Below are 26,241 nucleotides of genomic sequence, written 5' to 3'. Positions count from 1 at the left end.
GCTCTGCTGAGCGCTTCTTCTCTCTTCTTGTTACATTACACGGCAAGCGAGCGAGCGAGAGAGAGAGCGCGCGTTATGGAGGGCGCGGCGCAAACATTGCTGAGCAACGCCGGGCAGCTGCTGAGCATGGAGTACCAGCAGCTCCGTGGCGTCGGTGGCGACGTCGCTGAGCTGCGGGACGAGCTGGACGCCATCAACGCCCTCCTCCTCATGCAGTCCGAGGCAGAGGATGGGGCCGTGGACCGCTTCCTCCATGTGTGCATGAGGCAGCTGGGCGAGGTTGCCTACGACGCGGAGGACTGCATCGACCTTTACAACCTGCGCATCAGGTCCCGGCCCACCGACGGCGTGCGCGCCTGGCTGGGACGCCTGCTCGGGACGCTCCCGTCTCGCCGCCGCCTCGCCTGTGAGATCAGAGCCCTTCGCGCCCGCACCCTCGCCATCAGCGAGCGCCAGGCGCGGTTCGGCGTCAACCGTGACGCGCTGCGCCGCTCCCCTCCTCTGCTACCCGCCCCCATGACAGTGTCCGCTCCAGCTAACGACGCCGACCGCCGCCACCGACTGGTCGGCATCGCGGAGCAGGCTGATAAACTGGCTGCACGGCTGAAGGCGCCGGTTGGCGACGAGGGTGAACGCAAGGCCGTTTTCTCCATCGTGGGGTTCGGCGGCCTTGGCAAGACGACGCTGGCCATGGAGGTGTGCCGGCGGCTAGAAGCGGAGTTCCCGTGGCAGGGGATGGTGTCCGTGTCTCAGGCGTTCGAGCCGAGCAGGGACCTCAAGGTGTTGCTCACGAACCTTCTTCGGCAGGTCGTGAAGCCCGAAACAGCTGACGACAGGGGCATCAAGGAAGAGGCTGCCCTGGGTGCAATCGACGACCTGGATGACAACGGGCTAGCCAAAAGACTCGAGGAGCTTCTCGTGGACAAAAGGTACTACTGTACTCCTCTGCTCCAAATTATACGATATTTTTAGCTTTCCAGATACTCCATCCGTTTCAAATTATAAGTCACTTTGACTTTTTTAGTTGACATGTATCAAAAAAAAAAAAAAGTCAAAACGACTTATAATTTGGTACGGAGGAAATACGTAGTTTTTGTTATGTGCACCTCTAAATTAAAGGAGCTTCCAATTTATACTATCTAATGATAAAAGTGACTTCCCACGGATCATGGTAGTTCTAATGATACCATATTTACACTGTCTATTGCTATTATAGTCTTCCTTTGAAAAGTTCACATTAACCCTAATTAGAAGTACAACGCCGGTAATGATTGTCACTATTGGATCTATTCTGTTTTTCTAATTACCACATCTGACATTGTGAAAAGATTCAAAAGTTACACCTTAAACTTAATTCTAAATTTCCCGCTTCTATTATTATGAAAATTGTGAAAATAATATAAGGCAAGCCCTTAATCTTCATCCTAACTAACCATGCATCTATGCCACTATGAAAGTATAGGCTCATAAATTTGCATTTAAATCACCGGCCCAACCATTGTTGTAAATAACCTAAAGTAACCTATAGCAATGTTGTTATACTAGTAGAGAACAAACTTTTCGTTTGATCGGTTTTTGGCTTTAGTCTCGGCCATATTTGGGCCTAGGACCAAAGAGAGGATTAGTCCCGATTGGGGCAACCAATTAGGACTAAAGTCACCCGCCCAACGGCCAGAGCCGTAGGCTTTTGCATGAGGGAACCTCTAGTCCAGGTTATGAAAAATAACATAAAGTAATTGTCTAAATTTGCATCTACCTACATCTATCATTTATAAAATACCAAAGTACTAATATATGTGCTTATACAATATCCATCTCTGACTTCTTAAATATAGAAACAAACTAACTTAAGTAATACAATCATGATGTCAGTCACCATTGGCACCAAGGTCACATTTGGTGGAGCTCTGGCCGGCTTGGCTCTAGCTCCTCCTTGGGTCGTGTAGCAAAAAGTTATTGTATCTTTCTTATCAAAATAAACTAAAAACCGTATTTTTTGCTTCACCTGCTCTGGTTTCTTCACGCACTATAGCAAGGAGTTGAAGTCGTGACAAACATGACCTTGTATACATATTTGTATAAGAAACAATGGTCACATATCTATTTCTAGGTCAAGCATATTAGTTGAAACTAAGGTTTTAGCTAAGTATATGTCAAATACACATAGAGACGTGTGGCAATCACTACTATAGAAAAATTGCTAGAGGCGGGCGGAATCGATTAACGGGGACGGGCATTGCAACCGCTTCCAATCAAACGCCTTCGTTAATGCAGAGTAACGGAGGCGGTTGCTTTGCCCACCTCAGGCAGAATCAATTAACGGACCTCCGTTAATGTTCTCCAGAAAATCCAAAAAACCAAAAAACTTGCAACTTTGGAGAGTTAAACCCACAACTTGGCACTCAACACTACCACATCTCTACCACTGAACCACACACTAATTCATGTCTATATATAATATGTTATTATTTTATATCAATATTTTGTAATCTTAGATTGAATACTTTGGCTACTAAATGAACTCAAATGGAAAAAACTTTTAACTACAAAGTTTTAAATCTTGTTAAGTACTACAACTTTGGTGTGGGATGCATCTTCATCAGAGATAGTTTAAAAAATTTTAAAAATTGAGTCTCAAAACATGTGAATTTCAAAAACACATATTTGAGACTCTAGATGACTTTAAATCAGAAACTTGTCAATATCAAACATGTAGATTGGGTCGGCCACTACAACTTTGGTATTAACTATGTGAACATTTGAGATCGTTTAGAAATTCTAAATTTTAAATTTCAAAATCTATAACATTCGAACATGTATTTGGGACTCTAAATATCTTCAAATTAAAAACTTTTCAACTATAAAGTTGTAGATTCTATTTAGAACTTTAACTTTTGTATAGACCATGTCAACATTCAAGATCGTTTGATAATTTTAAATTTTAAATTTCAAAATCTGTGCATTTACAACAATATTTTGGAACCCTAAACAATTTCAATTCAAAAACTTTCAACTACAAAGTTATAGATCTCATTGAGAGCTACAATTTTGATATAAAGTTTGCCTTCATCCGAGTTTATATGAAAAAGTTATGAATTATTTTTTATTGCAATCATTAATCGAGGCATACATCTTAAGGCACCCGCCTTTGTAAATTGATTTACGGAGGCGGACCCTTAGAACGGAGAAAGGCGTCTTAAGTTGTCCGCTTCGGTTAATGGATTAACAGAGACGGATGCTTAATGCTGCTCGCCTCTGTTGAGCATTAACCGAGAGGTGGGTGCTCGGGCGGCGGCCCAGCCACCTATTAACGGAGGCGACTGTCCAGCCCGCCCGCCTCAGATAATAAAATGGCATTGTCTCGTAAAATCTTTTCTATAGTAGTGAACGTGGAAAACAATGAATGGGTATTAAAAAGTATATAGTAAGTATAATTGGAAACTAAAATCTATCACAACTAGGGAAAGATAAGAAAATATCTATATAAATACCGTGTTAGAACATGAAGAATTAGAGAGGAAAAATGCAAGTAGTTTGAATAGATGCGGCCTAAACTTATCTATGAATTTCTAACACTTCCCACTCTTCTAATATGTATAGAGCATGAGTTGATAGACTAGTATAAGAAATAATAATAATTGCATTTCTCACTCTTGTAACCTATTCTGAAAAAATAAAGAGACTGCACATAAACATTTTCATACATTTTGCACATGAGGGGTCATAAATTACCTTCTCGATATCTGACTAAACTAACTTTACTACACATGCTTAACTAGGTACCTCATTGTGATTGATGATGTCTGGACCGTACGAGCATGGGAGGCAATCCAATCTAAGTTGCCAGAGAATAACAAGGGCAGTAGAGTCATCGTGACCACTCGCATAGAAACAGTGGCCAATGCATGCAGTCATGATAGTGCTAGTGGCCATTGCATTCATAAAATGCAACCGCTCAAGCTTGAAGATTCCAAGAAGTTGTTCGTCAGTAGAGTGTTTGGCTCCCTGGATGTCGCTTACCCCAAGGAGTTTGAAGATGTAATGAGCGACATCTTGAAAAAATGCGGTGGGCTGCCATTGGCCATTATCAGCATTGCTAGTGTTTTGGTAGGGTACAAATCACCAGGAGGCAAAGATAAGTGGGATAGAGTCTGCAAATCACTTGGTTCTCAAATGGAGATCCACCCTACCCTTGAGGGGATGAAGCATATAGTCACACTTAGCTACAATCACCTCCCACATGAGCTCAAGGGTTGCATGATGTACTTTAGCATTTTTCCTGAGGACTATGTGATCAGAAAGGGCCGACTATTGAATAGATGGATGGCTGAAGGATTGGTTCATCAAAAGCGGGGGTTGACTATGTGGGAGGTTGCAGAGTCTTACTTGGATGAACTCTTGAGTAGGAACATGATTGAAGAAGCAGGCCATTTGGGTGGTTATGCCTGGAGGGAGCAAACATACAGGGTGCATGACATGCTTCTTGAGGTCATGGTGTCCAAGTCCTTGGAAGCTAACTTTCTTAGCCTGCATGGAGGGCAGTATAAGGGGATGTTGTATGACAAGATCCGTCGCCTCTCCATCCATGCTGACGTAGAAAGTGTAGATTCTGTAGCAAAGAGAAATGTTGAAGGCCGCCGAGGCGAGGATAATTTGAACATACAACATGTTCGAGCACTGAGCATGTTCCAGCTCCATGGGCAACACAAACTCCTAAAAACGCTAGGCAACTTCGTCCTCTTGAGGGTGCTTGACCTAGAAGACTGTGAGGGCATAACAAACAAGCATGTAAGGTACGCCTGCAATCTATACCTACTTAGGTTCCTAAGCTTGAGGGCCACAAACATAAGCAAGGTGCCTAGGCAGATCGGGAATCTAGAGCATTTACAGACACTTGATTTAGGGACAACACTCCTTACTGGACTACCAAAAACTATCACAAAGCTAGAGAAACTCGAGTACATACTGTTCTCCAACAAGGATAATCATTGGGGTACTATGTGGACTATGCCCCGAGGAATAAACAAAATGAAGGCTCTACATGTGCTGCGTGGGGTATCTCTTGGGGATGACTCTAAAGTTGCCCAAGAGGTAGGTGAACTTGAGGAACTAGAAGAGTTAGAAATATCCATCGACATCAACAAGGCCATTGATGAGGAGGTTCTCAAAGAACTTGCTCTGTCCATAAGTAAGATGCACTCGCTCCGGTGGCTCAGTATCGGACAACATGGAAGTAGTGATGATGGTGTTAAGATACTAAACTTTCTCCATGACCTACCAACACCACCGCGACTCCTCCGAGTCCTTTGGATCACAAGTGACATCATTAATGGGTTGCCCAGCTGGATTGGGTCACTCGCACATCTTGTTAGTTTTACTGTGCTAGTTACAACCCTTACTGATGATAAGCTCTTTGGCGTCCTGTGTATGCTGCCCAACCTGAAGACATTGTACATGGATTGGGACTGCTATAGGGGTGATGAGCTGGCTACACGCACCATCCACAAATTTCCGGTGCTCAGGGACCTGATACTTGGAGGTTATCTACCCAAAGTTATCCGGTTTGAGGAAGGATCCATGGCAATGCTTGAGATGCTTGAACTTCGCTTTGACCGCAGGTCCAGACACGTGGCGGAGAGGAGCATCGTTGGCATTGAACACTTGACCAACCTGAAAAAGGTTATGCTTGAGTGTCGAGGTGACTATCATGCACTAGTCGACACAGTACTTGAGCAGATGAAGGCTGAAAATGACAGGCGCTCGAGGTCCAACCAGTTCCAAATTGCAGTTAAATATTGGTGATTGTTGTATCGTCTTAATTACTACTGTTGAGAACATCAAAGCTGGTTCTCTGGCCGTGTCTCTTTTGTACCCTTTATAGTACTGCTTCTTTTCCTCCTAATGTTATGTAGTCTTCCCAAAAAAAAAGAGTTCCCTTGTCTTTATGGAAAATGTACTAGTTTGTGTGTACACTGTTGTGCACTCGTGATTTCAGGTGAGCCTTCCACAGACTTGTGTTTGTGTTGGACATTACATGCGCTACTTGATGTCTGTAGGTACCTCCCGTAGTGCGAATTAAGGGACCCGACAACCAGAGCCCTACTTCCCAAATCTCAGTTCCCCTTCCTGCTGATGCCTGCCGCGCCCACGGTAGTGCCTATCCCGCCTAATTCGGCAGTTGGCACTTGGCTTGGTGGCTTCACGTCGGAATGAACGACTACCAGGCTACAGCGCAAGGGACCGTCCCCCTATGGTTATGTCTCTCTGTGTCTCTGCCCTCGTCCCGTGCACCGCCAAGCCAAAGGTCCAGAACGAGGGTCCTCCTCTGTCCTCTGCTTGACGACCAAAGGATGGCGGAAGGTTGGTTTTTCTGGTCTCTTAATTCATTTTGGGACCGTGCTGTACTTTCGCTTGCTGTGAAGGCGGCTGTACTTTCTGGTGTTTTGCTACCGATGCTGGAAGCGCATGCAGGGCAGGTCGCAGCCCAATCAACAACAACTCCAAGCCACAAAGTCGCCTAACAGGAGTGCGACATCTCCATGGACCGTAGTCCCGAGAGTGCATGAGCTGACGTGCAGCTGCAGCCTTGTTCTCCCTGGCATCGGTAGCAAAGCACCGTTGCTCCTACACGATGAGGAGGGTCTCCTGGCGTCAAAGACGGAGGGAGGGCCTGCCCAATTCGCATGTAGGGGAGTATCGCAACGGCTATGGCAGCATGAGGTTGCTGCTCTGCTTCGATGACTTTATGGTGAGTTGTGTTAGCATTGCTCGAAAGGATGATCCTAATCCTGTATCACAGAGTTAAGCAATGAATGCGAAACTGGGCCACGGCGAGGAAGTCGCACTAGGTGGCCCAGCCCAACTCACGCACTACCAGGCTAACGTGGATCAACTCATGCATCAGGGCTTATTCGGATACACTCATTATCTCAATCCACCCCTGTTGGAGTGCATTGAGATGAAGATGAAAATTAAAATAAGTTTCATCTCAATTCACTCAAAATACGAGTGTATCCTCACAAGACCTTGGATGGTGTCGCGTGGCCTGGATCAAGCCTAAATAGGCGGGTTGAGTCGTGTATGCCCGACGGACTGCCATCGGTCGCTAGTACTTATTCAAGCGAGTGATGAACACTACTAGTGCCTATGTTAAAGGTGGCACTCAAAATGGCTTGACAGAGGCGGACAGGGCATCGGCCTCCGATTAAGTGTATGCGTTAATGGTGCTTTACGGAGGCGGGTGCCTTGGCCGCCTCCATCAACCATATTAACGTAGACGGCTGCCTTAAAGGAGACCGCCTATGTTAATATGCTTTAACGAAAGCGGTCGTTAGAAGGCACCCGCCTCTGTTAAAGGATTAACGGAGATGGCCCTGTTTAAAAAATATTTTTTGCCATTTTATTTGAATTTCAATTCTGTTTTCACAATTTAAACACAGACAAAAATATATAATATTGTGGAGATCCCTTTTATGCTCCTTTTTAATATTGTCGTAGATATGTTAAGAGTCATCATAAAGAGGGTGAAAGATGATTGGCGGATCAATGGTATAGTACCACATCTAGTTGATGACGGCTTATCTATTCAATAATATGCAGACGATCAGTTAAAAAAATATGGATATGACACCATTCTTTTTATGAACATCATCTTGAAGAAAGCTCATAATATGAAGCTCTTGCTTTGTGTGCATTCGAGGAGGTGTTAGGTCTCAAAATAAATTTCCATAAAAGCGAGGTTGTATTGCTTTGGAGATGTCCAATATATTCTGCTGCAGAGTGGGTAATCTTCCAATCAATTATTTAGTTTTTTCCATTATAAGAAATAAAGAAAAAAATTTTGGAAGAAAGTGGAGGAGTGGTTTGAGAATATACTCAGTAGTTGGAAAGATAAACACCGAGTTCCTAATATCTTCTTCCTAAAAATATGAAGTTTTACAACTCCTAAACAAGTATTGGAAGGAATAAAGAAGGTCATCTCCAAAAGTTTTTAATAATCCACTCCTAAAATATAGAAGACAATTTTACATCCGGAATCCTATACTATTTCTAAATTATCCTAACCACTTTTATATATTCTTTCTCTCCTGTACATTTGCATCAGGAACTCTTTCCTACTCTTTATCCTTTCCACGCCCTTCCAACTTTAGATTGGCTGATAAACACGCGCGGGAGAGACAAGATATGCGCGACTCGGAAGCGCGTAACTTTACGCGGAACAGAGTGACTTTTCTCAAGTTCTAAAAGATTAGGAGGATGGATTATGAGTGGTTGGAGAGGGGTTTTTTCTCATCTTGCTAAAACCAAGGATTAGGAAGGGGTTTAGGGAACTGTTGGAGATGCTCAATGAAGATTAAGCAGGATTTCCTTCATTTTGGATCATTCATTCACTACAAGGATTTCCCCCCTAATGCCACGCCACACGATTGCAACATTACAAATTTGGTTGCTATAGGGGGTCGTATTGCAACCTTTCCGTGAAATGGTTGCAATATGTGTCTATAATGCAACGGACTAAATGTATTGCAATATGTGTGATTTATCGTTGCAAGAGTCTGCTACTCAACCATTTTAGAATTGTGTTGTGATTAGTTGGTGTTATTGCCATGGTGCTTTGGAATTGCATTAGTATTGATTTTTTGTTGCAATTACTTGGTGTTATTGCAACTATATTAGATTTGGTTGCTTTTGCTTGTAACTATTGCCATGGTTATTCTGGGTTGCAATAGTCTTCAGTGGTGCTACAATTGCTAGGTGGTTATTGCAACAAGAAATCTGAAATGCTTGCAGTAGCATGTTTCAATTGCCATGGTTTTTTGGGGTTGCAATAATCTTCTATGGCGTTGCAATTGTTAGATAGTTATTGCAACTACAATCCTAAATGGATGCAACATCATGTTACTATTGCCACGGTTTTTTTGTGTTGCTATAGACTAAAGTATTTGGTGGGCCTTTCTTTGTCTAGGACCCAACAACATATGTGAACGTTATGTTGGCTAGAGATGCATGCGACTCTCCCCATCGATCGATCATCGTCATCTGGATCGGGCACACCTAGCCAGCAGCCTTCGGCTGGCTCCCTAGACGTGTCGTCTCGTAGAATGCCAGTCAGGCCCGGTCCTAAGGGGGGTCGAGCTCTGCAGCCACATTGGGCCCTCGAGGCCAAGGGACCAACCCCATATATATCATCTATTAGATATGTTCCCATGTGTTGCAGGTTGTCACCAATTTTTCCCACGCCTAATATTTTACTTTGTTTATTTAATTAATACTCATAAGCTGTTTTAATCATTTTAGAAAAATAATAGAAAGCTAATAAATAATAGAAAACAATAGTAAGCAAGGGGTCTAATCCTATACATGTATACTCCGTATCCTAAAAAAACGCCCAACCAATCTGATAACAGGTATGTCTTCAAAAAAATCTCGTAACAGGAAGCTACGAGACCCGGTCAAAAAAAAGAAAAAGAAACCTACGACATGTTTCCTTCTGAGTTACGCACGTCACAAAAAAGGCCCAACGAATCGTAACCGCTACGAGACCCGGTTAAGAAAAACCTACGAGAGGTTTGCCTCCTGAGTTCCGCACGCCGCTGCCGCTCCTCTCCATCGATCGGACGTTCGGTGATTTTGGTGGTTCAATTGTTTCTCGCCGAGTCGCTCCATTGTGGTGATCCGATCGCCGCTCCATTGCGCGGTCGTCGGCCGTTGCGACGTCGCCGGCGGCCGGCAGCCCAACTCACGTAGCCACGTACGTGACTCCTACGCAAGCGACGAGTCCACGTCAGGTGTTCCAGGTACGGTTCGTTTGCCCAGTTGCTCCTACTTCCCTTTGTTGATCTACGAAAAAAAAATCAATGTTTAATTTACCTCCAATTTTTTTCTCTCCTTTGGCGCTGCTTGCTGCCTTTGTATATAGGTAGTTCCCTAGCTTCCTGCCTTCCTTGATCAATCGGCTATTGGGCATTGGCCATCGCCAATCGTTGCCGGCGTGCTGTGTACTGCGCTGCGCTCAGGCCTCCGCCGTCCTGGCCTCCTGCGCTGCGCGCCCTGCTGCTTGCCTGCTCGTGCCAACTGCCAAGAACCAGGGACGTGCTGCTTGCCTGATTGGCTGATTGCCTCTCTCTGTCCAATTCCATCAGGCATCGTCCGATCCAGGTAATTTAATTTATTCTGTATTTATATATATTTTTTGTTTGTATATTTCATGCTTTAGAGGACAATGCTCTGTATTTTGGTCCCTTCAGTTTTAATAAAATAGCTGGGGAGCAATGCTCCACAGTTTTCAGTTCAAAGAGAATTTACCTCCAATCATATATTTATTTACCTCCAATTTGTATTCTTCAGAGGACAAGATTTGGCATTCCCATAAGACATACGGTTCAAAGTGCATACGTGCATCAGTTTAGGGCATTCTGATCTAAGAGTTGAGACTATTTAGTGGATAATCATTATCTCAAGTTGTCAACTAGGTAATTTACTAACTTTTGATACCTTTGTATATATATATATATATATATTAGAGTGGATTTTCTGAAACGGATGGTAACTGCCCACCGGGGGGTGGTGGAAGCTGCCGTCGCTGCTGGATGTTGGACACGTGTCTTAGTAGCGCAATCTGATGGACGATGTTGGTTCAATACAAATGGCATAGCAGTACGATGTCAGCCCCTCCTCTGCCGTTTGCTCAGTTCGCTTTTGGGGCATACGCATGCAATTGGGACCGTCGCTGCGTGTCTAGAGTTCAGAATCATTTCTGAAAGGACAAAGAGGCCATGCATGGGTGCGCCAAATTTTCATGTACTTTCGGCCAAAAAAAAAATGATGTGCATTATGGGGTCGGACTAGGACCACTACACTATGTAGCGATGCAGAGTTTCATGGGGTGACCCACTGACCCGGTACCCAAAACGTTTCTTCTTCCTCCTCACTCGTCTTCGTTTCTTGTCCTGCACTCGTAGTGTTCTTTGGTGGAACAAGTACTAAGGACAGAGTGGGTTGGGTTGATAGGAGGGTTAGTGTTTGGGTCTAGTAACTCTGACCCATTTGCATGCCTACCACTGTGGCATGCACGCACAGGGTTGGCCGGTCTTGTATGCTACAGCCTGCCTGTCATTACGCGGGCGGCGTGCTTCTGCTGCCTGTATGCTTCATTCGCCATCCATGGCCGCAGTCTGCAACCCCTCGAAGGACTGCTGCATGCAGTCTACCACGGCACATCATCCTGATTCCCCCCACAACCACAAGCATCCTGAATTATGGCTAATGATTTGAGTAATGCAGACTGCTAAATACTGTTCAAACGTGTAGTAAGATCAAAGAAACATGAAAGGTTTTGGCGTCTACTTAGATTTTCTTTATTTTGAAGGCACCTGGGTCTCTAGACTTCCGAATCATTTCTTCAAAGGACAAAGAGGCCATGGGTGGATTGCTGAACAAATGTGATGAAGGTCCCTGACAACCACGTGGCTTTGCAGCTTTTAGATGTCCTTGTATGGTGCTCAGACACTCCATTCTCGTCTTTCTCACATTTTGTTTGCACAAAGAGTTCAAAATTCTTTAAGCTTCAAATGCTAATATCTACATAACCACATGTCTGATTTGTAATTTGTTTTCATCATAATTTTTTATGATTTTATCTACAAAATAAGATCCCACATAACCATATTTCAATGAAGAAAACAACAATTACCAGAGAAAAAATGTCCCCCCACAACCAAAGAAACGTTTTGGGAAAAAATTATGTGCCCTACTTAACAAGATTTGCTGCAGCTTAATTTAGAAAAAATTGCTTTAGAAACAAGTACGATGTCACACTGTAATGAACTTGATTGGATTAAAATCAGGTAACTAGAACAAAAGGGACTACGACAACGCCACAGCCACGTGTTCATTAAAATCAGGTAACTAGAACAAAAGGGACCAGTGGAAGCACAAAAACTTTTTCAGGTTAAGTGCTTGCACGGTATTAGTAACAGAGCATTGGAGGAGGTACTTAATCTGTTCTGAAGGTTTCTCCCTAAAGGCCACTGTGTCCCAAACACAATGGAGAAAGTGCAAAGGGTGGTTCGAGATCTAGGCTTAGGACTATGTAAAGATAGACGCATGTAAAAAGGATTGTGTGTTATTTTGGAATAAAACGCAAATCTGGATACATGTCCCAAATGTGGCGAGTCTAGGTGGAAAACGCTCGACGACGGTGCTCATGATCAGTGGGGCGATGCGGATGGTGGTGCTAATACAACAAATAAGAAGAGTGTCCCACATAAAATCCTACGGCACTTTCCTCTTACTCCTCGGCTACAAAGATTATATATGAACGAGAGCACATCGTCACAAATGCGATGGCATAAGGAAGAATTGGTCATGATGGCAAAATGCGTCACCCTGCTGACTCGAAGGCATGGAAGCACGTAGATAGGAAGTATGAATGGTTTGCAAAGGATGCTCGTAATATTAGGCTGGGTCTTGCTTCTGATGGCTTCAACCCCTTTGGCATGCAAAATGTTACATACACCACATGGCCTGTTATCCTAATCCCTTACAATTTGCCTCCTTGGTTGTTTGAGAAACAACCTTATTCAATGATGTCGATGTTGATACCCGGTAAAAAATCCCCTAGAATGGATATTGATGTATATTTGAGGCCCCTCATTGATGAGCTGAAGGAGCTTTGGGAAAAGGGTATTGATACATGGGATGATAAGGTAAAGAAGAATTTTAAACTACATGCTATTCTGCTTTGGACAATTAATGACTTTCCAGCATATGCGATGCTTTCTGGTTGTAGCATAAAAGGCAAATTTGCATGTCCATACTGCCACAAGGATACAGATTATTTGTGGTTGAAATTTGGGAACAAGCACTGCTACATGGGACATTGTCGTTTTTTTGCCCTCAGACCATCCATGGCGCATGAACAAGATCAGCTTCAACAATGAGGTGGAAACCAGGGAGGCTCCAGTACCACTGTCTGGTCAACAGGTATTGGAGCAGTATGAAACTTTTGATCAAGTGAGTTTTGGAAAGGCGACATCAAAAAAGAGGAAGCGTGATGAAGATAAAAGATGGCACAATCGGAGGAAGAAGAGTATTTTCTTTGAGCTCCCTTACTGGTCTTCTTTGCTCATAAGGCATAATTTGGACATGATGCACATTGAGAAAAACATATGCGAGAGCATATTGGGTACTTTGCTTGAAATGGAAGGTAAATGTAATGACAACGAGAAGGCCCGGCTTGACATGGAATAGCTAGGGATAAGGCAAGATCAGCACCCTATGATTGACGAAGATAATTATACCTTACCACCAGCCTTGTACTTTTTAGATAAGGATGATAAGAAAAGTTTATGCCAATTTCTACAGGGAGCGAAGATGCCTGATGGGTTTAGCTCCAATATAAGGAGATGTGTTGACGTAAATGCATGCAAGGTATCTGGACTCAAAACTTATGATTACCATATTATTCTATAGAAATTGTTACCCTTAGTCATCAGAAAGATTTTGCCAGAAGATGTTGTCATGCCATTGATTCATCTTAGTAGGTTCTTCACTGCACTTTGTTCGAAGGAACTGGTGGAAGAAGATCTTGACAAACTTAGTAGTTCAATTAAAGAGACTCTTTGCCGGCTTGAGATGGTATTCCCACCTGCGTTTTTTTGATATCATGATTCATTTGCCGTTTCATCTAGCTGAAGAGGCTAAACTTGGAGGGCCCGTGTGTTATAGATGGATGTATCCAGTTGAGAGGTATCTACGTATTGTTAAAGGCTATGTGAGGAACAAGGCGCACCCATAAGGTTCAATAGCCGAGGCATACATAGCTGAGGAGTGCCTTACATTTTGTTCTAGATTCTTGGACGTTGACACCAAGCTGAATCGCGCTGATCGTCATGAAAGTACAGCCGTGAATGAGCCGCCGTCTGGTTTGAGCATATTTGGTGAAATGGATTACAAGAGGACAGGACAGACTATCGAGATATTTGGTGGAGATGAGGTTCGGAAGATGAGGCACTACATAATTAGTAACTGCGATGAAGCCAGACCACGGGTCGAGTAAGTTGCAATATACCAACATTAATTAGTGTACTATTTGTTTGTGGCATCAACTAATTAATTGGCTATTTCGATGTAGGGAGCATATGGAAGAACTCAAAGAAATAGTATAAAGAATCTTAATAAACGACACGAGGAGCACTTTGTAAGGTGGTTCGAGGACAATGTTAGTTCTATTTCTTTTTTTTATTCCATGTGATGGTTAGAACGATGTACTAATTAACAGAGACATTTGTTTTCAAACCGAGTTTGCAGATCACCAAACTATATGAGAAAGGGGAAGCAAGTGAACTGAGGTATGCCCTTTCTCAAGGACCGGACCATCGAGCTCGTGTGTTCAATAGATGCTACATCAATAGCTGGCTATTTCGAACGACTGCCATTGAGAGAAACCTCGTCACACAAAACAGTGGTGTGCTTGTGAGGGGTGATGGTACTACTGGCAACATGACCTGGTATGGAGTGATTAGAAGAATTATCTCACTCGAATTCCCTACACAAAAAGAAGTTGTATTGTTTCAGTGTGATTGGTATGATGTGCCGGCTACCAGTACTAGTAGAAGTAGAGGATACAATAGGGATAAATATGGTGTTATCGATATCGATACTTCTAGGTTCCGATATTCAAATGAACCTTACATTCTGGCGACACAGGCTGAACCGGTGTTTTTTATCAACCTCGTGAACAAGCCGGGATGGTCCAGTGTTGTTGCGGTGAGACCAAGAAATTTGTTTGCCATACCAGAAGCAGAAAATGAGGGTGACATGGAAGTCAATCTACTTGATGTGGGAATCCAAGACGTGAATTTAGTAGGCTCAAATGAGGATTTGTCTAATTGGACAATAGCAGACAAGGAAGGCACAACTGGTGATGCATCCATTATTAATCAGGTGCGTGGCGAAGCAGTTCCCGAACCAGATGATGCAGTCTTACTTGATGAGGATGATGACGACGAAGATGACACCTACATTGACGATGGAGTTGTTGCACCAGTTGTGGTAGAAAGCCTAGAAGATGATTTCTTTGTTTAAATACTTATTTTTTGTTCAACTGTGATGCGTACTTTAGTTGATTCTCTCTGTATTCCTGCTGATTATTGATATGTCCAGACCCCAGAATTAAAATAAAATACAATGCACTATTCAGAGGTGTGACTTGCAAGCTTGAATTTTTTTGCTTTCTTCTGAATAATTTTTGGATAAACAAGAGCACACATTCGGCATCTGAAAATAAAAATAGCATTATGTTTCTATTTGGTATGCAAATGCAACTGTGCAAGTGCGCGGCTAACGCGAATGTGTGCGTTTGAAGCTTTCAAATAACTCTTGTTTTCCATGAAAGGCCACGGCTGGACTCTTTTAGTGTTTGCAAAAGGTAACTGCAGGTCGATTGGTTCCTGTCATAAGCACAAATATCAGGAAGCTGGACAATTTTTCGTTTTCTGAAATGCTTACAGCTCCACTAATTTACTTATTCAATTGTGAAACTACGCGGACGGTGATGGTAAAATTGTCATGGAAGATGCACACAAGCAGCAGTGCAGTACTATTCAGACGGCAGCATGTCTTTTATATTGCTCCGTCCAGACATATCTTACTCCAAATTCCTAACTCCAATTCCCTTCTTATCGTCTTCTCAAATTTCTCACTGAGGTTCGTGTTTTTTTAAGTAAAATACCAGGAGCTTTATCTTTCAATTAAGACCGGAAAGAGAGCTTTCAGACAAAATACAATTTACAGCCCAGGCTGCAGCAGCACAGCAAACCGGAGGACGAAGATAAGGCTTAGACAGGCCTCAAACACAACCAAAGCAAACGAAGTAGTGTTATCATCTTCATCCTAAATAACCTTGTATACAAGTTTCAGATAAAAAATTACAATGTGCATACAACATCTTATAGCATATCTATGATCAACTCTTACAGATCAATTTCAGAACAAAAGCCATTGTCTCAAGTAGGCTAAAAAAATTGTACGATAGTCTATTTGGGTCCTTTGCAACCTCTACGAGGTATCCATCAACTTAAGTTCACAACAGGCTGATGCTTCTTCCAAATGGCATCCGAAGCTCACTCGTGCACATCTGTCCACACTTCAGCAAATTATTGTTGCCTTCAGTACCTCTGCTGGTGTTCAGTTTTTCTATCGATCTTCTTACATATCTGAACTGACTGCAACATAAAAGAAAGAATAAACATCATCAATATGTACTGAACAGCAAGACCTCAAAAGGCTCAGAGGGTGTACTGTAACAGTAGTATACATTAACATGATATCCTGTTAATGGAAATTGCTTTCACATGTGAATAAACGAATTACAGAAACAGGAGAGGGAGAGGGTTGCTTTCACATGTGAATAAACGAATTACAAACAGGAGAGGGAGAGGGATTGGGCTTCCACCACGATGAGGAGGAATTCATGATTTGCGTTCAACCAAATTGTGTCATCGTCGTTTCAAAATAAAATAAAATAAAATTGTGTCATAAAATCCATGTGTGCCTGACCAAGCAAATTCAGAATTGATCGTGGTCCATGTGTGCCTGACCAAGCAATTTCAGAAACGGTCACATGCCACCTTGATAGGCAAAAAGGGGTGCACACCAGTACATTTGCATACCTAAGAACTTTCGCCGGTGTTGGTGGCGGAGGGAAGGGCGCCGGCATAGGTCGCGGATCTGAGAGGGTCAAACCGTGCGAGCCGAGGTCGTAGTCCTTGGGGCCGTCCGCGGGGCCGGCTTCCTCGACTCCGGTGTGGAGTCCTGCTCCTCGACGCCTTTGGCGACGGTCGCCTCCGCGCCTTGGACGGCTGTCTTGAACGCGAGAGCCAACCAAACCTAAAATGGGTGTCCAATAGAATATATATAGTCTCCAATAAAATACGTATATAGAAAAAATCTATTTTAAATGTCAGAAGAGGTATGATCAAAATTTAAGTATTCTCTCTTCTGGAGATTTATCTATAAAAAAAGATTCTTTTTTAGATCTTGTTATTGGAGAAGACCAAAATAAATATTTGGGTAGCGGTCCTGGAGACAGTCGAGCCGAGCAAATATGAGAGTCGCCCGTGACGAGGACGGGCTGTGGCGCACGCTTTACATACCCCTCGCCCGCCGCACCCGACCCACTTAAGAAAATCTGCTCTACATCTGTACAAGAAAAATAAAGGCCGCAGTTACCATCGAACAAACCTTAGTAACCAATGGTAGATGATTCTTTGTGTGAACTCTAGCCCCTGGGTTCGATGCCCTCGTGGAGCAATTTTTGTTAATTTTTAATCCACTTTTCCAAAATCCTTTCTAACATTGTTGCTTTTTACTACTTTGATTGATGAAAAATATTTTTTGCTGTTTTCTTACTATTTTTACCTCCCTATGAAACTTATGTTAAGAAACCTTTCACTACTACTACTACCTATAGAATTTATTCACCATGGAACTATCTCCACTCACATTAAACACGTACTACTACTACTACTACCACCACCACCACCACCACTACTAGAGCCGCTGTGATTGCAAAGGCGCGTGCCCTCCTCCTCTCGCCCTCGCTGTCCTTCTTGCTGGAGCGGCCACGATTCAATGGTCGGTGGTCGGCGCTGATTCCCTTGGCGCTAGGGCATGCCTCACGAGAGGCAGAGTGAGGCGCGCGCAGACGGCGTCGAGGACGACAGCGAGCTCAACAATAGGTGTAGAGAAGAGGAATCACCGAAGTCGAGGTACTGGGCGGCGTCCCACGAGTGGCGGAGCGAGGCGGGTACTAGGCGTGGGAGAGCGTCGCCATGCCGGGATGAGACAAGCAGGGGCTACCTTCTTGTGCGGCGGCGCCGTGCTACTACTACTACTACTCTGCTGCTGCTGCTACTACTAAAATCTTGAAATACAAATTTTAAATTGTCCTAGTTCAAAGTTCGTGAATTTTTAAAAAAGTTTGAAATTACAAAGTTTTAAATCTTATAAAGTGTAAAGTTTTAAAGGTGCTAGTATAAGTTTTCTGAATTTAAAATGTGGACCAAGTTTTTTTTTAAATTACCAAGTTTTTTAAAAATTACCAAGTTTTTTGAAATTACCAAGTTTTATTTAAAATTCATCTGTTTTCCGGTAGCAGCATAAAAAAATAGATATGTCGTAAGGCTCTTCGTGCACTTTTTTTTTTGAATCGAGCTAACTCTTTGTTTATTGGAATCTTAGTAAAACTTGTTCAAATATCATCAAATCGTTAGTGGACCTGGACCATCAACGTGATGAGACGACAACCAGCTTATAAGCCCTTGTTTAGTTTCACCCTAACTTCCAAAAAGTTGCTACAGTACCTGTCACATCGAATGTTTGTGGCCCGTGCATGGAGCATTAAATATAGACAAAAAGAAAAACTAATTGCACAGTTTGGTGGAAAATTGCGAGACGAACGTTTTAAGCCTAATTAGTCCATGTTTGAACACTATTTGCCAAATAAAAACGAACGTGCTACAGTAGCCCCCAAATCCAAATTCCTACAACTAAACAAGGGCTAAGTTTGAAAATTTGGGAAACCTGGACCGCTGTCACAGATCCCACCACATTTTCCAAATGAAACTCAGTGGCGCCATTCTTTAATTACAGCGAAATTTCTAGCGCCAAAACCCCCGCGCCCACGACTGGTCCCATGTTTTTCCCTCGCCACATTACGTGACTATTCATCACCCTTCCTAATACTCGCTAATCTAATCGGGTGGGAGAGCAGATAGCCGCACACGCCAGGCGCCAGTTAGGGTTTTGGGCTTCGACCAAAGGAAGAAGATGGCGACCCCTCCGGAGGGACCGGCGAGAGTGGCAACGGGGACACCTGCGTCGTCGTCGATGCCCACACCTGCAGCGGCGACGGTACCTGCGTGCAACACGGCAACACATTCGTCGGCGCGCGCACCTGCTTCCACGATGTCGAGACCCAAGGCGACGATGTCGCTTTTTCGGACACCTTCGTCCAGAACGACGACACCTTTTGCTGATGAAGATGGAGGTGACGCCAGCCAAGGACGAGAAAGCGGCCGACATTCCTCTCAGACAGACGATAGGTAAGGTTACAAAATATCCCCTCCCTTCCCAAAAGCGCACTTGGCTATGCAGTTTTTCTCATATATTTGTAACCATGTTCCAGCTTAGAAATGGTTCAGATTATGTCTACTTGGTATGAAAGTGTCTGAACTGTAACCTAAAAATAGGCTTAGTTGTATTAGATTCATGCTCTCTTTTTAACTGGCTGACAGAACTCCTTGATTTTATTCTTCTCATGTAGTACTTGTGAGATTAATTTCGCCATCTCTGTTTGGATGCTTGATGCATTCCTTTGGAGCCTAACAGAGTAGAAAGAAGTGTCTAATATTCATAAGTATAACTATAATACATCTGTTATCTGAATAAAAGTTTCAGGTTACACTTTTTTTTAAAAAAAAGTCTATTAGAGTACAGACTTTTGATGTTTTCAGCTGAACCATGAATTCGCCAAACAATGCACATCATATCCTGCCCTAGAGGCTCTTTCTGATTTATTTTTCTCAAAAGTACAATCCACATAGCCTAATATGTTTGCTTTCCACTATAAGTGTTGCAAATGCCAAGGCTTCTGCAACAGCCCAATCAATTCCTTCCGCTCTAAGTTAAATGGTTTTGCAGTTTATTGTTAAAAGATTTTACAGTTTATTGTAACCATGTTGCTGGAAATTGGAAAGGTGAAACGCAAGCTGAGACTATATTTTTTGCTGACATGCTTTGGCTCAGCGGCGGACCTAGAAAATATTTCAGGGGGTTGAATAACACTGCTGTTCGATCTTAAGTCTCAGCCCCCTACACTATAGAACTTTGCCTAAAAATTCATGGGGGCTCCACAGGGGGTTCCACTGCTGTGATATGGGTAGGAGGGGCTTGAGCCCCCCCCCCCCCCCCCCCGCGCTGTGCCCGCCCCTACTTTGGCTGATTTATGCAATGCCTTTTCGTATTAGCTAAAGTTCATAAAATAGTTTCGGTTAGAGCACAGTTGTTATTCCAAGTGTCGGATACCATAAAAAGGGGTACCCTAAGCGGGAACCGAAAAAAATTGCTTAGACCTTTTAAATATCGAAGCCAAGGGACAACCACGAGGCCTCGGCCGATTCTCCGATTCGCCTGAGGCCCACGCCGCAAGGCCTCGGACGAGGTACCAACTCTCCGCCTCACCCGAGGCCCCCTCGCCCGAGGCCCCGCCCAAAAGGCCTCGGACGAGGTATCGATTCTCCGCCTCTCCCGAGGCCGGCTCGGCAGCTACCCCGTCACCGCCGCCTCGACCGGGACGTCACGTCCAACTAACGCAACCAACCACTCCCGCAATATCAGCCGCACGACGGCACAGTGCATCGGAGTAACTGACAAGACGGAAGTCGCATCAACGCCCTACCATCCGGGACAGGACGGGGCAGGGGTTACCGGCCGCTATGCTCGGCACTGTGCCCACGACTGACGCCCGTACTGCACTGTGCTGCCTAACCCCTGCTTCAAGGACAGCGCGGCGTGGAGAGTCAAGTCTAGGTCCCTGTAGCCTCGGAATCAATGAACAAGACCAACTGCTCCCTCCGAGCATCGGCTATCTGCTCCCGGGTTTCCTGTAGCCTCAGGACTTGTGCCTGCCGAGCCCCCCACGATGGTTCAGCCTCTGCATCGATTGGGCCTCGGCTCTCTACGTTATCAGCACTCTGGGACCGACACGTCGCCCGCAGAACGCGCCATATCCTGCGTCAGGCTGCAGGAGCCCCCGCATCGCGCACAAGGCCTAGCTCCTGTAGCCTCGGAATCAGTGTACCCGCGCCATCGCATCAACCCGGCCTCGGCTCTCCGCGCCGGTCAAACCCACAGCGACCAGCACGTCTCCAACGCGCGCCTGCCACCACAGGAACTGGCGTGACCGGCGCGTCGCTCCAGTGCACCAAGGACAAGACCGCTCCGTCGACCATGCCGCCATAGTGACAAGCTACAGGGCTCAGACATGCTGCCTCTGCCAAAAAGAGCACCATGTAGCAAACACATGTACCGCCCCTGTGTCTCCCTTCGACTATAAAAGGGAGTAACCGGGGCCGCTCCTAGGAGAGACCCGAGAAACCCACGCGCACTCACAGAGACATCGCTTAGATAGACACACACGCAAGCAACGAGCAACACTCTGTAATACACACGCCCCCTCACTGCAAGAGATCAACATCTCAAGCAACCCACGCCGCTCGACGCAGAGACCTGGGACTAACTCCCTCTCTTGCCCTGCTTGTAAACCCCTACTACGAGCACCTCGGTGCAAGGAATAAAAGATCGCTCTCCCAGACTAGACATAGGGCACCTATTGCCTGAACCAGTATAAACCTTGTGTCTCTTTGCATCACCATCCGGGATAGGGACACGCAGTACATTTTCACTCGTTGGTTGAGGACCCGCCGGTCCAAAACACCGACACCAAGTATGTTTAGATTCTGGTTGTGGCTTCCAGCTTGTGTATGCACCGGTTTTCAGCAATCAGTTTGATGAGGACTGGTATATGCTATTATCTGAATCAAGAAATGCCTTTTCCTTTCCATCTGATGTGTTCCATTATTTCATCACCTGTCCCAAAAAGATGTTAATCCTCCCCGAAGCTATTCTCAAGTTATTCCTTCTTTAAATATTGTTTCATCACCCGTGCTTATGTTTCTCATTATATTCCGTGACAGCTCGGAACGGACATGGACTATGTCTTTCACTTGCAAGGGGGCACCAGGGAAGAATTTGCTCAGTATACAATAGACAAGGATTCGATCACATTTGGTAACTTAATAACAATGAAGTCAAATTTGGGGTACGGTGCCAGGGACTACTTGTACTATAAGAGGAGATGTGGTAATGCTGTAGCAACACTAAACGAGATCGAATATGATGTTGATGCAAATGCAATGTTATCAAGTAATGCGGAGGAGAGGGAGGTCAGATTAGTATTGTTAAGGGATCAAATAATAGAGCGAAATGTAGAGATATCACCCATTAAATTGCCAAGAATGGCATCAATTAGTGAAGACTCCACAGATGAGTCAATTGATGATTACAAGGTGTGGCTTAACAATATGCAGGAAGAGGGCCAATGCATGAGTAAGTCATGTTGCTGCCCTATTCTAAATGGTTATATTATATTATATTGCAATGGCCACATCACTGATATCAACATGGTTTTCGCAGATTTTAAAGATATATACAGGGACGACACAGTCTAGACATACAAAGAATGGTTAAGGGTGCAAGGACAACTTGATGATATTAGTAATATAACAACTTTTCCCAAAATTATTATCAGTCCTTCGCAAACCATTTATAGCTTACACATGTGACCTATTGTCTGCAGGTGCATATGACAACCGTAGGAATCAGATAGATTTACTAAATTCAAGTCAAGATAGCAATCCAACACCACCTCTGAACCTACCATCTCATGCTCGGTGTAAGAAAACACAGGGAAATAGTAAGTAATGCTTATTGTGATTTTATTTTGAGGTTTAGTTCAGTTGTCTCTATGTAAATGATTTTCTTTAATCTCTTGCATTGTATATTGTTTCGATTGACAAGACTCTCAAAAGAGGAAGGCACGAGGTACCATGAAAGGATTGGCAGCCACCCACAAGAGATCTAGGTAGGGCAGTCAGAAGCTTAAACTCCAATTCTCTAGACTTGGAGGAGCTGTAGGTGAGAACACGCGCACATTTACTAATGAAATAGTAGTGTTTACAAGGAAAAAAGCACCACTCATTGGAGTGAGAACATGGAGAGATATCCACGAAGATGTAAAAAAAAATCAATAGCATCTGATATGATGGTAAGCTTCTGATTTGTTTTTGGTTGTGTACACATTTTTCTTACCAAATTATTTAAGAAGTGACCTAGTATTTATGTTTTATGTTGAACAGCATAAGTGGGACATTGAGGATAACGAGGAAAACAGGAAAAAGATATGGACCATCGCAAATGAGCATTACAAAGGATGGCGCTCAACATTTAGTGCTACGTACAGGGCGTACACCACCTATGATGAGAGAATGAGACACAAGCCAGAAGAGCTGGACATTGTTGAATGGCACTATCTGGTGTTGTATTTTGGTAGTGAAGAATTTCAGGTTTGACGACGTTTATTTTATTCTTGCCAATTGCACTTGATGAAATAAAAGCTATGTTTCGAGCACTGCACTATTTTTTTAGAATCAACTCCTTGTGCAGAGGATTAGCAGCAAGAATTCTCAGAATCAGCATAATGTAAAGATACACCATCTGACAGGATGAAAGTCTTTTCTCAGTGTAGCTATGAGCAGGTAATAACTTCAAAAGCACATGTCCATGCTTGCTTACAGGATGAAATATCACTAATTTGTTACATTCTTGCCAAATTAGAGGGACCCAATAACGGGTGTTGAGCCAAATGATTTGGAGCTCTTTATGTTGACGCACAGTAAGAATGGGTGATGGACAAGCTAAGAATCTAGGGATGTCTATGTGAGTATACAGTTTGTACAAACCTTATTAAGTGATGCAAAGTGAATGCCTACAATTTCATTTTCAATTAACTACTTTTACTGTACTCTCTTTGTTAGGATAATGCAAGCAGCAAAATTTCGGAGAGGGAAACAAATGGAGATGCAAACATCATCTCAGACGTGGAGCAAAACCAGATTTTCCAGTCAGCCTACAAGGAAACACGAAAATGCAAATCAACCAAGATCCTTGCAAATGGATACTTGGCAAGGTACCCAACTAGAAGGCAGCTATTGTCTGAGGAATACCAGTACCGCATCCGTCAGGATGTGGCACTCGTGGACGCGTTTTCAACGCTACAAGAAAGAATTGAATCTCAAGAGGTTGAAAGGGAAGCCAAAAGGGAAGAACATAGGCGTCAGATGGAAGAAATGATGAAGGCAAGAGAGGCCGATAGAGAAGCACTTAGGCAAGAGTTTATGTCAATGTTGCAAGCAGCACAAGGACAAGTATCATTACAACAGGTAATAGTAATATAAAATCTTAACTTGCCCAATAGATTTAGTTAATGTGTTTATGTGTCTCTAGGTTCTATACCTGCCCGCTGGTTTAATCTTTTGAAAGTTTGTTGAACTGAAATCAATGGCTCAGGTAGTTGGCTACAAACCATGCTGGTAGTAGTTTAGTTCTTATATATTGCAAAGACGTTGTTTTGGTGTAGACATTATGCATATCTGCTGAAATTTGAATGCGTAAACATCATTTTTGTACTTTCAAACTCCACTCATGATTTTTCTAACCAAAATTTAAATGTAGGCTAATAAAGATGGGGGACAAATTGCAGAGATTGCTGCTGCAACAAACATGGTGGAAGGAAATGTAACAACTACAGAAAGTGAAGAAATATCACATCAGCAGGTAGTTTGAGAACTGAAGAGTGTTTAATGTTGTCATGTGATAGTCCATAGTATGGCGCCTAATTTTTCCTCCAACTATTGATTCGTAGGATAACCTAGGTAGAAGCCCGCCGCTAACACAACTCGCAGCTACCGCAGCGGCAGGTACAAGTACTACTCGCACAACTAGAAGTAGTACTGCGAATAAGTCACAAACAACCCAAAACAAAGGAGAGAATATGACAGTTAGTTTTATTACTACAAAAGCACTGAAGGATAATGCAGCTAAGAAACGAGCATTGTCGTCCAAAAGGAATCAACATGCTGCACAGGTGATTTTTCTGGATCAGATTTCTATCTCCGAGAGTGTTTTTTGTATATACCTGATTGACTTGTAGGCTTGATCATATAACCTTTTCATGGGTAATTTTACTTTTGAATAATTCTGCAATTTTATTTGCAAACCTGCTAGTCTTTAGTAGTTTTTTTGTTTTCATTTTCTTCATCAATATGACTGGGAATGCAAGCAAAATCTATTAGTCTTTAGGAGCTTTTTTTTCTATTTTCTTTTTCCTCATCAATATGACTGAGAATGCAAGCAAATTATCTAGGGTTTTGATTGCAAGTTTTGTAAGCCAATCTCTTTATCATCTCTGTTCCTACTACTGCTTGTGTCATATTTATCAACGGAATTGGTTAGGCAGCTATTCTATTGTGCTCTGAAAATATTACGTACTTGCTGCTTCTTGTGTTTGGTTCTCTGATTAAATTAGTCCGGACTTTTGGCTTGCTGTGAGTGGATATCAGTTGTTCCTTTCTTTATTTGGCATGAACACCTGCTGCTAAGCCTGTGAACAATCGTGCTGGCCAAGAGCACCTAGTGCCTCCTGTCGTGACTGTCTCTTGATATTTTATTAGCTTGTTCTGAAGCTGCCTTGCTGTTGCTCACGTTAGTCACGGAAGGATTTTTTATTCCCGAAGATCATTCATTAACTGAAAGTTGGTCATTTGAGAAATAAAAAGGAATTGATCTCATTCATTAACTGAAAGTTGGTCATTTGAGAAATAAAAAGGAATTGATCATATAGTCTTTTGATGGATAATTTTACTTTGAATGAATCAACAAATTTGCAAACCCATTACTCTTTAATTTATGATTCCAAATTGCTTACCTTCAAAATTGTTCAGTCCATGTCGCTATTGCCAAAATAAAACAATTTTAGTTTACCTATTGCATATACTAATGTCAATGATTTTTTTTCTAGGAGCAAGATAGAGTTTGAGTGGAGCGCACAAGTGATGGGACGGTCAACGTCAAGCCAACCATTGTTATGGTACTAGATATATCTCATTACATTTTGATATGTTCAAACTAGCTAGTGTGTGTCGGATACCTTATGTGTTAAAGTTTTGCATGTGTTATCGACTAAGTTTGACGTTGGATGGTTTCATTAATGATTTGTACAAACAAAGCATATTTTGGTTTAATGGATGTCTAAATGCTTCATTCATCATATATTGTTCGGCGTGCAATTATTATTTAAAGCTACCAAACAACGTGTTGCAATATGGACCATCGGCATAATAATTTGACGTTGCAATATATGCTATAGCAACAAACAAATGGTGTGGCAAAAAACCTCATACCAACGAAACAGTGGGCGTGGCAATAGAGTCTCCAATCTGTAGCGCAACACAATAGTAAGCGTGGCAATAGAGGGTCCAAGTATAGCAACCAAGTATTGATCGTGGCAACAGAGAGGCAACCTCTAGCAACCAAACATTTATCATGGCAATAGAGGGTTCC

At 43.2% G+C, this 26,241-nt stretch overlaps 1 protein-coding gene and 1 pseudogene across 1 annotated transcript; both read left to right on the top strand.

Annotated features, from left to right (window-relative positions):
* LOC136545644 (disease resistance protein Pik-2-like) lies at window positions 1–5,930 on the top strand. Its single transcript, XM_066537643.1, has 2 exons — window positions 1–929; window positions 3,780–5,930. Exons 1-2 carry the CDS (start codon window positions 76–78, stop codon window positions 5,800–5,802), a joined length of 2,877 nt encoding a protein of 958 aa, XP_066393740.1. The 5' UTR covers window positions 1–75; the 3' UTR covers window positions 5,803–5,930.
* A 16,490-nt stretch (window positions 5,931–22,420) lies between these two features.
* Window positions 22,421–25,818, top strand: LOC136545643 (uncharacterized; annotated as a pseudogene).
* Window positions 25,819–26,241: the final 423 nt, after the last annotated feature.

This window comes from Miscanthus floridulus, chromosome 3 (genome assembly GCF_019320115.1).
Source record: "Miscanthus floridulus cultivar M001 chromosome 3, ASM1932011v1, whole genome shotgun sequence".
Lineage (NCBI taxonomy): Eukaryota > Viridiplantae > Streptophyta > Magnoliopsida > Poales > Poaceae > Miscanthus > Miscanthus floridulus.
Note: the sequence above shows the minus strand (reverse complement) of the source record. Positions and strands in the feature narration are given on the sequence as shown.

What these genes read in the sequence shown, in the direction of transcription:
- LOC136545644 (XM_066537643.1), top strand. Translation starts at nt 76, where the DNA reads ATGGAGGGCGCGGCGCAAACATTGCTGAGCAACGCCGGGCAGCTGCTG. An exon ending in GAGCTTCTCGTGGACAAAAG is followed by an intron (nt 930 to 3,779) that starts GTACTACTGTAC and finishes ATGCTTAACTAG; the next exon opens with GTACCTCATTGTGATTGATG.